At 35.6% G+C, this 13,391-nt stretch overlaps 1 protein-coding gene and 1 long non-coding RNA gene across 10 annotated transcripts in view; one reads left to right on the forward strand and one right to left on the reverse strand.

Moving 5' to 3' along the window:
• The window catches only part of SH3GLB1 (SH3 domain containing GRB2 like, endophilin B1), a 43,969-nt gene that overhangs the window by 9,072 nt on the left and 21,506 nt on the right, over positions 1–13,391 (reverse strand). For 3 of the 9 annotated variants that reach the window (XM_074002508.1, XM_074002514.1, XM_005542817.5), the window contains 4 exons: positions 11,150–11,188; positions 9,554–9,577; positions 4,969–5,058; positions 4,484–4,584 (listed from right to left, as the gene is read on the reverse strand). In XM_074002508.1, coding sequence (XP_073858609.1) covers positions 4,484–4,584; positions 4,969–5,058; positions 9,554–9,577; positions 11,150–11,188 — 254 coding nt within the window. Of the gene's footprint in view, positions 1–4,483; positions 4,585–4,968; positions 5,059–9,553; positions 9,578–11,101; positions 11,189–13,391 lie in introns of all 9 variants that reach the window. The other 6 variants (XM_074002503.1, XM_074002504.1, XM_005542815.5 and 3 more) reach the window with 2 other exon arrangements.
• Positions 1,849–8,827, forward strand: LOC135964739 (uncharacterized). The gene is made up of 3 exons (XR_010577300.2): positions 1,849–1,909; positions 8,138–8,220; positions 8,545–8,827. It is a non-coding gene; the product is annotated as an uncharacterized lncRNA (long non-coding RNA).

The raw sequence follows: 13,391 nt of genomic DNA on the forward strand, positions 1-13,391 counted from the left end.
CTCTCCCACTTTCACACATGTTGTTCACTTGACTTCCAGGCCATACTCTTAGTTTCCATTTTACCTCACTGCCTCACTCCTTATCATCCTCCTTGCCTTGTTCCTCCACTCTCCATGCTAGAGTACTTCAGGGCTCAGTCCCTGATCCTCCTCTTTTCTCTATACTTCTTCGAGGGTTTATCTAGTCTCACAGATTTAAATATCTTTGATATGCTGACAACTCTCTAATTTTTCTAATTCACCCCGCCCCCAATCCAAGTCCGACCTGCATATCCTAAAATTGGATACCTCCACTTAAATGTTTAACAGACATCTCAAACTTAACATATTTAAAACTGGGCTTCTAATGTAACTGACATACTTCCCACACCTCCATCCCTGAAATCTTTGCCTCCTCTGGCATTCCCCATTTTAACTAACCACAACTCCCATTCCTTCAGGTCAAAAACTTGCAGACGGGCGCGGTGGCTCATGCCTATAATCCCAGCACTTTGGGAGGTTGAGGCGGGTGGATTGCCTGAGGCCAGGAGTTCAAGACCAGCCTGGCTAACATGGTGAAACCCCTTTTCTACTAAAAATGCAAAAAATTAGCTGGGTATGGTGGCCACACCTGTAATCATAGCTACTTGGGAGGCTGAGTTAGGGGAATCCCTTGAACCCAGGAGGCAGAGGTTGCAGTGAGCCGATATTGCGCCACTGCACTCCAGCTTGGGCTGGAAGAGTGAAACTCCATCTTAAAAACAAAATGAAACAAAACAAAACCTTGCAATAATTCTTGACATCTTTGTGTTCAATACACATACATACAGTCTGTCAAGCAAATGCTTCTGACTTTAAAATACACCCATAGTCACACCTGTAATCCCAGCACATTGGGAGACTGAGGTGGGTGGATCACGAGGTCAGGAGATCGAGACCATCCTGGCTAACACGGTGAAACCCTGTCTCTACCAAAAATACAAAAAATTAGCCGGGTGTGGTGGCGGGTGCCTGTAGTCCCAGGTACTTGGGAGGCTGAGGCAGGAGAATGGTGTGAACCGAGGAGGAGGAGCTTGTAGTGAGCAGAGATTGTGCCATTGCACTCGAGTCTGGGCAACACAGTGAGACTCCGTCTCAAAAAAAAAGAAAAAAAAAAACCACCCGCAGGACCTGACCACTTCCATCCTATCTACCCCAATTACCCCGATCCAAGCCACTGCCAACTTCTGACTGAATTACTCACTACATTATTGCAGTAAGTTTGAAACAGATCTGTCAGTTTCCACCCAACACCTATCCTCAATGTGGCAGCCAGAATGATTCTGTTAAAGCCTAAAATTATGTCACTCCTCAGCTCAAAATTTCCAAAGGCTCCTCATCTCTGAGTAAAGACCAAAGTCAAAGCCCTATATGTTTTGGCTCCACATTTCCTCTATTCGTCTCTAGCCAAGCCCTCCTTGCCATTCCTTGACCATACCAGCTATGTCACGCTCTCAGGGTTTTTGTATTCGCTGCACCCTCTTCCTGGAGCATCTCTCAGATGCCTGCATGCGTGCTTTCTCACATCTTTCTCTACTCAGACCAAAGTAGCTTCCTGCTATGTTTTTCAGTACACCATTTCCACCTTCTAATATACTATATAATTTATATACATATTGCTTTTCTGCTCCCTTCTGCCTCCATATAGAATGTAGATTCCAGGAAGGCAGGAATTTTGGTTATTTTATTTATATACTATATCCTCCACATCTGGAACAGTACATTTTAAAAATGAAAAGCAAATGTTTCTCTGATGGATAAAGGGTTTTAATGATAAGAAGAAATAGTTTTAAATATAGCTTTTCCTCTCTAAAATTAACCACCTCTCCTAGTATCCCTTCGTCAGTGAACTCAGTTCTTCAGCAGAGATTAAATACATACATTTCTGAAGGTAAGAAAAAGCTCTACTTATATGAGTATGTGTATACACATAGCTTTTTTAGTTCTCTAACATATTTTACTTTCAAATCTACTAGTATGATTTTAGCCTTTGATTAGCCACTGAAGTCTACCTATGTCAATTTTGCAGAGTTAAGATTTAAAAAATGAACTGAAAGGCCACTTTTGCCTTCTAAGAACTTTTATTGATACATTAAAAAATCATACCAATTACTCATTCTACAAAAATGTCAATTAAGCCACTGGAGCGTGATATGTAAAAGCCTTCCAATTGTTAAAAAAATTGCTAATCGGCCGGGCGCGGTGGCTCAAGCCTGTAATCCCAGCACTTTGGGAGGCCGAGACGGGCGGATCACGAGGTCAGAAGATCAAGACCATCCTGGCTAACCCGGTGAAACCCCGTCTCTACTAAAAAATACAAAAAACTAGCCGGGCAAGGTGGCGGGCGCCTGTAGTCCCAGCTACTCAGGAGGCTGAGGCAGGAGAATGGCGTAAACCCGGGAGGCGGAGCTTGCAGTGAGCTGAGATCGTGCCATTGCACTCCAGCCTGGGCAACAGAGCCAGACTCCGTCTCAAAAAAAAAAAAAAAAAAAAAATTGCTAATCTTGTGACTAGTACTTCTGCTTTCTCATCTTTAAAATATGGATAATAATAGTACCTGCCTCATTTGGTGGTGAGGATTATAAAGTTAATAATATACATGAGGTGTCTGGTAGAGCACCTATGCACAACTTAGGCTCAGCCAAAGTGATTGCTGTTATTCAGTTACTTCTACTACCTGTTGGTACTGTTACTGCAACTATTAACGATACAATCTGGTTCTGTTCTTCATAAATAGCTTTTGAATGTGTTAGTGTGGAGCTGGATGATTTGTGAAGTTCTATATTTGAATATTTCCATGTATTATCTTAAAAACTTCCCCCAGTGTCATTGGTCATTAGCAATAATATAATTGAGGGTGGAGAGATAAGCTAGACTTTCTCTTCTAGAATAGTAGCACTGGTTTTACTTTGTATTGCTGGAGCTTATCTCAAAGTGCAGTAATAACGTAATAACTGGATTTTGTTTAAATGGCCGAGTCCTAAGCATAGGGTGGCTTTAAGTAGAATGCAAGTATAAGCAACCCCTATGCTGCACTTCCAGAGTTTCAGGATAAAGTGGAAAAAATTACTAAGGCTTCTTGGGCTTAAAACAGTTATAATGATGTGAAGATACAATGGTGTTCTGCCTTGAGATATTACCACTAAAAAAACCTCAAATATACAGATATGTAAATGCTCCTGTATATCGTATTAAAATAACTAATGACTAGGCTGCAATTCATTTTTGAGGTTCAAAATTGGTTTCATGGATGTGCCCAATTTTGTTATAGGCCAAGTTTTGAAGTGTTAATGTGCAGAAACAAACACCAAAGTAACTTTATTTACCTTATCCCCTGAAACGATTTTTTGATATTCTTCCTTCAAATGCTACATATCGCTCCCCTGTTTTAATGGTTCCTCACTATATAAATTCCAAACTCCTTACAACAACTTACTTTAAAGGCCATTCATGGTATGACCTTGCTTAACTCCTCTAGATTCATCTACCATTCCATTCTTGAACACTATGCTCCAGCCTGAATGGACTACTGTCAGTTCCCTGAACTTGCCCTACTCTCTCTCTCGTGGCTTTTTTATATACATATTCTTCCTTGCTTAGAATATTCATCCCTGTCCCTTTTTTCATCTAGATTATTCCTACCAAGATAACTTCACCTGGGAAACTCTGCTAGATGTACCTCAGTCACAGTTAGATGCCTTCATAGTACCAGGCACCTTCTATTTTTCTGCCAACTACATGGCCTGACTACCAATGGCTTGCTTTGTATTTCTACCTAGGCTAAGTATTGCGAGAGCAGAGACCATGTTTGCCCTAAACATTATTTTATTTTCAGTGTCACCTTATAATGTGAGCTCCATAAAGGCAAGCATCTTTGCCTGTTTTGTTTGCTGATATTACCCCAGAATATGTAACAGTGCTTGGCACATGGCAGACAGTCAATAAATATTTGATGAATGAATGACTGAGCTATGTGTTTTACATACTATCATTTTGCTTTTAAAGTATATTAATCATACTCAAAATAATCACATCGGTAGATATGAGGTCTTACGAAATATTATAAAACTTTTCTTTTTTTCAATATAGTAAACAAATGAGTAATGAGTAAGTATAAATTAGTTTATCTTTAAGGGTAACTGTCAATTGAATTATATCTTCCTCAACCAATAGCAAAAAGTATTAGTAGCAGGAAAAAAGTGAACTTTGAAACACTTTTAACCTTACAGCAGTGAAAAGGTATTCACTTTTTTTTTCTCATCCCTGTTAACATGCCTCTGTGCCAGAAGAGCTCAGAATATTCTGTTACCTCAGAAATCTGATAATGACTTTCCTAAAAAAAAAAAGAAACTATTTCTAAGAAAGCTAGTAAGAGCTTTTAATTCCTCTAATCTTCGTCCCTACTATTAGTTCATATGCAAAAATTTGAATTTCTCCTCTTTACATGTGAAAAGTAAATTATCACCTTCCCAGTTGTTTCTGGAGGTCTAACATATACTGGTAACACTGTGCGTAGTAAGTCATCTGGGCTTCTACAAAGTCATTCAGACAGCGAAGGTGATGGGCCTGTGAAGGAAAATTATAGTCAGTTCTTATCTCTATAGTCAACTTAAATGGCAAATGCAAGGGGGAGACAGACCACAATATTGTACTGAGGTAGACTCACCAGTATCTAACATTTTACTACAAGGCTTATTAAGATTGGCCTTGGTGAACAGTACACTAGCAAACTCTGCTTAGCCAATAAACACCAACTGTATATTTAATGAGGGTGGGAGAACTAGGTGATAAGATGTAAACAAAAATTTTAAATATTTCTTCGGATATATTGGAAAGTAACAATTTAAATTTCCTTGATGAATGACTGAGAAGTTCAGTTTTTCCTCCCAAAATTGCCTTAGGACTACCAAAGTCTTGTTCCAGATGAATTTTCAATGAATGAATACTCACATGTGTACTGCTGATTCCCTCTAGCAGAAGTCTGGTAATCTCTGCTTGACGATCAAATTCACTTTGAGTTATTCTTAATTCCTGTTCAGACTTAAATAAGAATATAGTTTTAGAATCTCTTCAGAAGACTCAGTCCATCTTATACACATTTATTTTAGACAGTTAAAAAAAAAAATGCCCCAAACAAACCTCAAGTTATAATCTGGCAATTCCCCAATTCTGCTTTGTATCTAAAATGGTTCCCTGGTTTCTAGACCTTAGCTTTTCTGTATTACTCCACCTGGACAACTGATTCCAGTACTTGACTCAAAAGAATCTGTTACACTAAAGCTTAATAATATACTCTTAAGAGCCTAGAAAAACTACTAAGAGAAAGTCAAGACATTTTCATAAATTTTCTAGTATCAACTTTGCTAAATTTTAATATTTTACAAAATTTTAAGATGACCACTTTTACAAGTATAAAATAATATTGCTGCAAAAAATTCTCAATTATTACTATAGTTTTTACTTTGAAGTTAAAGAGTCTTCAGTCTCAAATGCAAAAGACTTTAGAGTGACGCCATAGGATTTTCACCTTGCGTTTAGTTGCCAAACACTTGTTGCTAGCACCACAGTTTTTAGGTTCATTCAAAGGATTTTTTGTCCTACATTTTAAATGTCTTACTTTTACATTTTCTTTTCAAACTATGCATAAAAAATGCCTTAAGCAGAATACTATCTATTAAGATACACTAGGGTTTTAAAAAGCTTAAGTTATGATTGAACTTCAATCAGTGGTATGCTGTTAAATTCTTCTCCAAGAAATAAAAAAAAAGCTCTCATATCCAGATTTTCATGACATAAATACTACCACCACAGCTGATTTCCAGCTACTAAGGTGAAGTCACATACTGTGGAGCTGGGAAGAGATGTAAATAATAGTATGCCACTATTGGTTTCAACCATCTGATAAAAGAGGCTTACTGCTGTGACAAAACAGTTCACTGAAAAATCAACAAGATCTAAAAATAGCAAATAGTGGCAAAAAACATTTTCTCAAATCTTTAGTCAGAGTTGGTTGTTAATAAGTGGGAAAGAGAAATAAAACCTCACAGCTTACTCAGAATAGTTAGCTTATTTCCCACTGGGCATTATCATTGGTAACATCATCATTATAATGATATGTTTGACTACCTCTCCAGCACAAATAGCATTTTCCACCTATGCAAATGCTTTATGACATTTCCAAGATGTAATAAAAAGTAAAAAAAAAAAACAACAACAAGGTATGAACTTTTTTCTTTCAGGCCTCATCTCCCTCTCCTCACCCTTTGTTAGCAATAGTTAACCTAGTAAGCCAGTCTACAAGGAAGAAGCAGCAAAGTAGATAATCAGTTGCTGTAACAGCCCACTGGCAACAACCCCAGCAGGGGGGACTAAGAATTGACCTCTAGCTTGGACTTATGGCAATAAGCTTGAATTAGTAAGTCAAAAGTCGAAATTGAATTTACTTGACTAAAACCAGAACCCATGGTTTTTTGATAGCAGGGACAAAGTAAGCTTCATTTGGAAGCTAGTATGAAGTAGAAAAAAGTCCCAGAAGAAAAAAAGAAGCAATGTTCTTCCTAAGGAGAGCATTAAGGAAAACCAATCACATCAATGTTACACATGCACTATTTACTGTTCTGCTTGAATACAAAAAGGCTTTGAGTGACAGAAGTAAATACAGCAAATCAAAAATAAATGCACTTCATAAGTAAACTAGGCTAGTCCCATATAGGTCTTTGATTGTGAAAGTATGGTTTGATTTAATGGTCTTTAGTAGAAATGGCAGAAAAATCCTACTAGTTGACATTATTTCTAGGTAAGGTGTAAGCAAAAAAACTAGGTAGCAGATTAAGGTGACCAGGAAGATTGAGACTAAAGTGGAAATAATATTTTAATGCTAAGTACACTGAATAAAAAATATCAAATGATCTCATTAAGGATGAGGGATCAGCTTTCTAGGTTTGAGTAAAATTTAATCATGAAGAAAGGCACCATGTTACAAAGCTTAGGAGGTCCTTCTGTACAATCTAGACTTTATTTAGAGAGGGTAGATGATAGGGAAAAATGCATCTCATTTCTGGAATAAGTTTTAGTGCATGTTTGGTGGCTTCAAATAGTCAAATGTCCCAAATCATCTATACTTCTGGCATATATAACTGTTCATAATTGATCTGAGAAGCTAAAAAAATTTAAATTAGGTTTAGCATAATCAATTTACTTTGGAAGAAAATTATCCACATTAGAAAGATAGATAAGAAAGGGCTGATATTCTGTCGTCTAAAAAATCTCAAGGGAAGAGACTTTCTACTGCTAAAAATAACTGCTACTAGACTACATGATAGCATAACATGGGTTAGGTAAGCTAGAAGAGTTTTTTTTAAACGTAACTGGAAGATGGGCAAGAATCTGTTGGCCCATGATATCATGATTGGGTTTTCTGTAAGCCATAAATTTTGGTAATGCTTCTGAGGCATTTGCTGTGACTATCTTGATCAGTGTTGTCTACTATTCATATGGCTTAAAATCTTAAAATACTCCAGGAATATAAAGTTTTAACATTTATACATTTTCATTTATTTATTTATTTTTTTGAGACAGAGTTTTGCTCTTGTTGCCTAGGCTGGAGTGCAATGGCCGATCTCGGCTCACTGCAAACTCCACCTCCCAAGTTCAAGGGATTCTCCTGCCTCAGCCTTCCAAGTAGCTGGGACACCACGCCTGGCTAATTTTCTATTTTTAGTAGAGGTGGGGTTTCACCTTGCCGGTCAGGCTGGTCTTGAACTCCTGACCTCAGGTGATCTGCCCCCCTCGGCCTTCCAAAGTGCTGGGATTACAGGTATGAGCCGCTGCACCCGGTCATTTATACATTTTAATTATAAAAATGTCAGAAGTGACGTGTAGAAGAAAAAAATCCCTCGAATCCATTTTGATAGGTTTCTTTAGATTTTATATATACGTATATAATATGTTTCATGAGTTTCTTCCCATGTATTGTATCAATTTATTTCCTAAACTTGCTGAGACTGCAAAATCAAGTCAGAAATTTTCTGGCATATCTTTACGCCAAAGAGGAAGACATTCTAGGTTTTTTGTTCAACCTATATTCTCTTCTGTGTTGCTCTGCCCCTTTTCATGCTAGAAGTTCAGGAAGAAATCAGAATCCAGTGTGGAACCATAACTAAATTGATGAACAGACTTCACAAAGGGGGATAAGAGCTTAAGGTAAGAATTTCATACTGGAGATCCAAGTCATAGAATCAATAGCTCTACAACCTATGCATAAAACAGACTGTATAATCAATCCTACAAAGCCAGAAAAGAAAAGTTAAAGTTTATAAAGCTATTACTTGTCAGGGGCCACAATCATCACCTGTCCTCAGCCCCCAGTGTTATCCTCATGTAGATGTCAGAGTTTGGTAGGCCCTAACATAAGAAGGAAATGAAAAATGCTTCTGAAGACTTCAAAAAGCATTTGAAACAAGTCTGCATGTACTACAGTTTCTAATTTTATCCCTTAAATTGTTGTTTAATTACTTGCTTTCCCAGCCCACAGACGATTAGAAATGGTAACACAGACAGAAGAACTGCTAGCAGCAGTCACAGACAACTTCTACAAGAAACAAGTCTGATACTGAGGGAAGAGACAACATAGTTGAAAAACAACAAATTCAATTGTTAACAGTATAATAAATGTTAATAATGACCTTAACTATAGTAAAATCAAATACTTGCTATCCTATATTTAATGCAGCAGTAAAATACATTTTTACAGATTTTTCAACTAATGTGACTGAGAAAAATTAGCTTTGGTGCTGGAGAGAACAAGCTTCAGTTACCTAAAAAATTCACTTGTGGCTGGGTGAGGTGGCTCATGCCTGTAATCCCAGCACTTTGGGAGGCCAGGGTGGGTGGATCACTTGAATTCAGGAGTTCGAGACCAGCCTGGCCAAAATGGTGAAAAAAACTGTCGCTACTAAAAATACAAAAAATTAGCCAGGCGTGGTGGCAGGCACCTGTAATCCCAGCTACTTGGGAGGCTGAGACAGGAGAATTGGTTGAACCCAGGAGGCAGAGGTTGCAGTGAGCTGTGACTGTGCCATTGCACTCCAGACTGGGCGACAAGAGCAAAACTCCATCTCAAAAAAAAAAAAAAAAAAAAAAAAAAATTCATTTGTGCGAAATATGATACATCCCATTCTCTGAAGATACAGGACATGGTGTTAACTATATTTTACATTTTAAAAATTGTCATAAAAAAAAAATTAACAAGCATTTCACCTGCCTTCTGTAGTAAGGAACTGTAAGATTACCACTTAGTACAGGTATCTAAGATTTATCAGTGTGTGTGCAAACCACATCTCTGCAGCATTGTTCAACTGCTTGGTGGAGCTTCTATTAGTTAAAGAGACCTGAACATACCCATCATTTTCAGATTTTATAAGGTATAGTAACATAGACTGTGACTGGACCCATGGTGGTTGCCCAATAAATATTTACTGAATCAATGTCAACTAAATTCTTGTTTCATAGTTCTGTAGTTTAATAATTTACTTACTTTTGTCACCTCCTCTGCCCAAATCTAGCCAGCATTAAAAATTAGAGAAAAATATAGAGCATGAAAGTTGGAATTTATTTTCTACAACTTAGTATAGATAAATATAAATACTTGTTTAAATGGCATACTCTTTTTCAGAATAATATTAATAGATTAAACACAGTAGTAACTAAATCAGTACAGCTTAACATACTGTGTAAGTATGACTTTTATATGTATCATTACTATCAATTCTAAAATCTTATGCTAAATCTATAAATGAACAGTTTTCCCAAATTGAGAACACCTAATCTTTCTTAGCTCCAGTATTCTCATCTGGAAAATTAGAGATTTGGACTAAATGATTTCGAATTTCTCATTTAAGTATAAATTATAAAATTTTAGGAAATGAAGCAAAGCAAGGATTAATGGCTGCTGATACAGCCTTTTTGGAGAGAAACAATAAGCTGGAGATATAATAAATATAAAATTACCAGCTGTAAATATATTTTACTATAAGTAGGTTACATTAATAGTAAAAACAAATGATTAATGAAACAAAGTCCTGTTAATTGTTTTTAATTATGTTTTTACCTGAGACAAAAAGAAAAGCTATGCTTTATATGTTAAATTAGCAATGACTGAAATATTCTCACCCTTTTCATTTACCTATAGATAGGACAATGGAAACACATTAATGCATTCTCTTGCTATCTAAGGTAAGCCCTAATTCAGCCAGGGCTTCAGTAATTACAGTTTTTAAAAAAACAAAAACAAAAATGCATTTTATATATTCTGTACAATAATCTTTCCTATTACTTTCCTGCTTTTAGTTTAATGCTAGTGAATGAAAGCAGCCAATTAATTGCCAATTTATTAGCTGTACTGCAGATCCGTTGATACTTCTAATGAAGTAATATATCTAGAAATAAAACACACTATATCTATACATTTTTATTGGCTAATGTGCACAACTGTTGGCTATGTTCAGATTTTACAACTTTCTATTTTACTAAAATAAAAAACTTCTAATAGTTCAAACATTTTCTCAAACTAAGCTCAACATATACATTGGATACCATAAAACAATCTGCATTCTCTATTCTTTCCCAAGGCTATCACCATTCCACCAAAACTTTTGTAAGTGAGTTAGCACTGGATGGAGAACAAGCCTGGCCGTTACAGGAGTACCTAATCTAATGGGGTCTGTCTTGGCCTGAAATGGCAGAAGAAATTAATTCTATGTTGAGTTTGGGTGAAAATAAGGTAAATCTTGAAGCTACTGAGCAGCAAAGTCAAAGTGTTTACCTTACACCTTTCTTTAAGTATATTTTGTTAATTTTCTTTGCCAAAAGTGAAAATATAAATGCCAGCTTAAATTAGCATCTTTTACTCAGTGCAAAAAGGCACTATATAAAGTTCCAGTATCACTTCAGCTAGTATTTTTTCCTCATATTTTTGTTGTTAAAGATAATGAATACATGGTTTCAATTTCAAAATTTTACATGCAGCTAATAGCAAGAGAAGGCACTTTATTCAAGATGTAGAAAACACAGTAGGCCAACAAACCTTCAGCCATTTTACATGCAGGAAGTTGAGCATGTAAGAGAAATTTACCATAATGTTATCTCCTTCAAGGCGAGCTGAGTTTAGTTGCTTAAGTTCATAGTAAGAGACAAAGAACACATTATACCAGTGAACACAGTGAAACAAATTACTTCTGCACAATAAATAACACATTAAACAAGTAAAAGAGCCAATCAAATATTTTTTCTACTTAAAAAAACCCCACTACATTTATTGTTCTATGAAACTGCATATAGTGGTGCCTATTCATTTTTTTCCCCAATATTCAAATTTTCAAAACAAAAAAATATGTTGATGCTTGACTTTAAATGAGAATCATTTAGGGAAAATGTATCATTTTTAAAACTGTCAGTTACCTACAATTTTTATTAAATTTTCACTAAGAAAGTCCTTCTGCCTACCCCAAATTTTCCTATTCAAAGATCATTTCTATTTTATGAATTTATGATGCCTTCAACCACATTCTCTTTCAATCAGCCTCAGCCAGGTCTTGGCATACTCTGAAGTCTTAAAGGCATGTCAATCCTTGTATTTCTAATAAACCTTAAATTCAAACATGTGTTCTTAAAGGCTATATGATGGTGCTCTAAATTTATTGAGTTTACAGATTAAAGATTTACACTGCTGTGGAAATGCTTAAGTTTGCTGTATGATGTTAAAGAAATATTTTCCATCAAATTTGGATGTCCCAAAATAACAGAGGCCTAAACCACTAAACACCGAAGAGCTTTGAAACCGGCTGATTTTTATCTTTAACATTACTACAACTGTAAAATAATTTTTAAGTTTAGATTAGACTAAAATTGGATTAGTAAATGTAGGTGCCTTATAATTGAAATGCATTACAGTTTTGTACCCCTTAGGTGAAATGCCTGGGACCAGAAGTGTTTCAAATTTCTGGTTTTGGATTTGCATTATACTTACTGGCTGAGCAACCCTAATGTGAAAAGCTCCAATAAGCATTTCTCTTGAGCATCATAAAGGCACTCAAAGAATTTCATATTTTAGAGCATTTCAGATTTCAGGTTTTTGGATTAGGGATACTCAACCTGTAATTATTTTTGTTCTTGCTTCTCTGGTATGTTTTATCATATAAACAATCTATTTTTCAAAACTGTGTTTTTGTTCATTGTGAAACATTAAAGTTGGCTTTCTGCTTAATTGGTATATTTCTGAGAAATGCCTTTGATGTTGCTTTACCATTCTTCAATATGCTAACTGATAAAACAGCAATATTAGATACAAGCAGAAATTCTTTACTGATAGGGCTAAATCATCAAAAAGTTTGATCTGTTATACCATATAGTGAACTGAGAGCAGCAGATATTTTACATCATTTATCTATGAACTCCTCAGTAGAGTACCCTGTACAAAATTAGCATCTAGTAAACATAGAACTCAAAAAAAGTCACAAACTAGTAAGTAAATTATTTAAAAAGTGCCAATATGGAGAGATCCCAAACCTTACTGACAGAGTAACTAGTTACAAAATAATTAATCCATGGAAATTTATAAAGATGTGAAATCAAAGTAAGTCTAAGGTTAGATTAACCACTTCAGTTGCCAACTAGGAACCAGGAAATGTATCAAAGAAGGAAAAAAAAGCAAACCCAAACTCCTAGTGCTTCTTCAAGTAAATGGAAGAGAAATACAAGGGGGAAAAAAAGGATCACCAAATACAGGCATACCTCCAGGCTTTATGTAATAATAAACTAAGAGAACTTTTTCTTCCCAAAGTATTTCAGACTTACTGCTATAAAGTTTGAAGAAAAACGAGTTGGTTATCTAGAGGAAAAATACAATTAAAATCAGGAAATTGAACTTTGTCTAGACTAAAAAAACAGTATTTGGCTAGAGTTAAATTTTGCTTTATGTAATACATAAGTTCTAGAAGAGCTGTGTATAAATAAAATTGTTGAACTGAATAAAATCATTTGTATCATCTTTTACTTTAAACATAAATTCCCATAGGAAAAAAACCTTTATCCTCAAAAATACACAGCAGAGAAAAATTGCCAAGATCTTTTCCAGATATCTCAAAAGGGAAACATCTCTCAAAATTGGTCACTATTATATTTAGGTCCTATATATTTTAATAGTGGTAAAATAATTTAGAAATATTAAAGGACTTTGTACACTGTTAAATCTATATGTGCTTTCCGGAACTTTTCCAGGTAGAAAAACAGACTGTCATTCCTATAATAGTGCTTATTAAACAAAGTTTTGTACTGAAACTTGGTAACAGTATTTTTATTCCACAATTATCACTGGG

This window comes from Macaca fascicularis, chromosome 1 (assembly GCF_037993035.2).
Source record: "Macaca fascicularis isolate 582-1 chromosome 1, T2T-MFA8v1.1".
Classification (NCBI taxonomy): domain Eukaryota; kingdom Metazoa; phylum Chordata; class Mammalia; order Primates; family Cercopithecidae; genus Macaca; species Macaca fascicularis.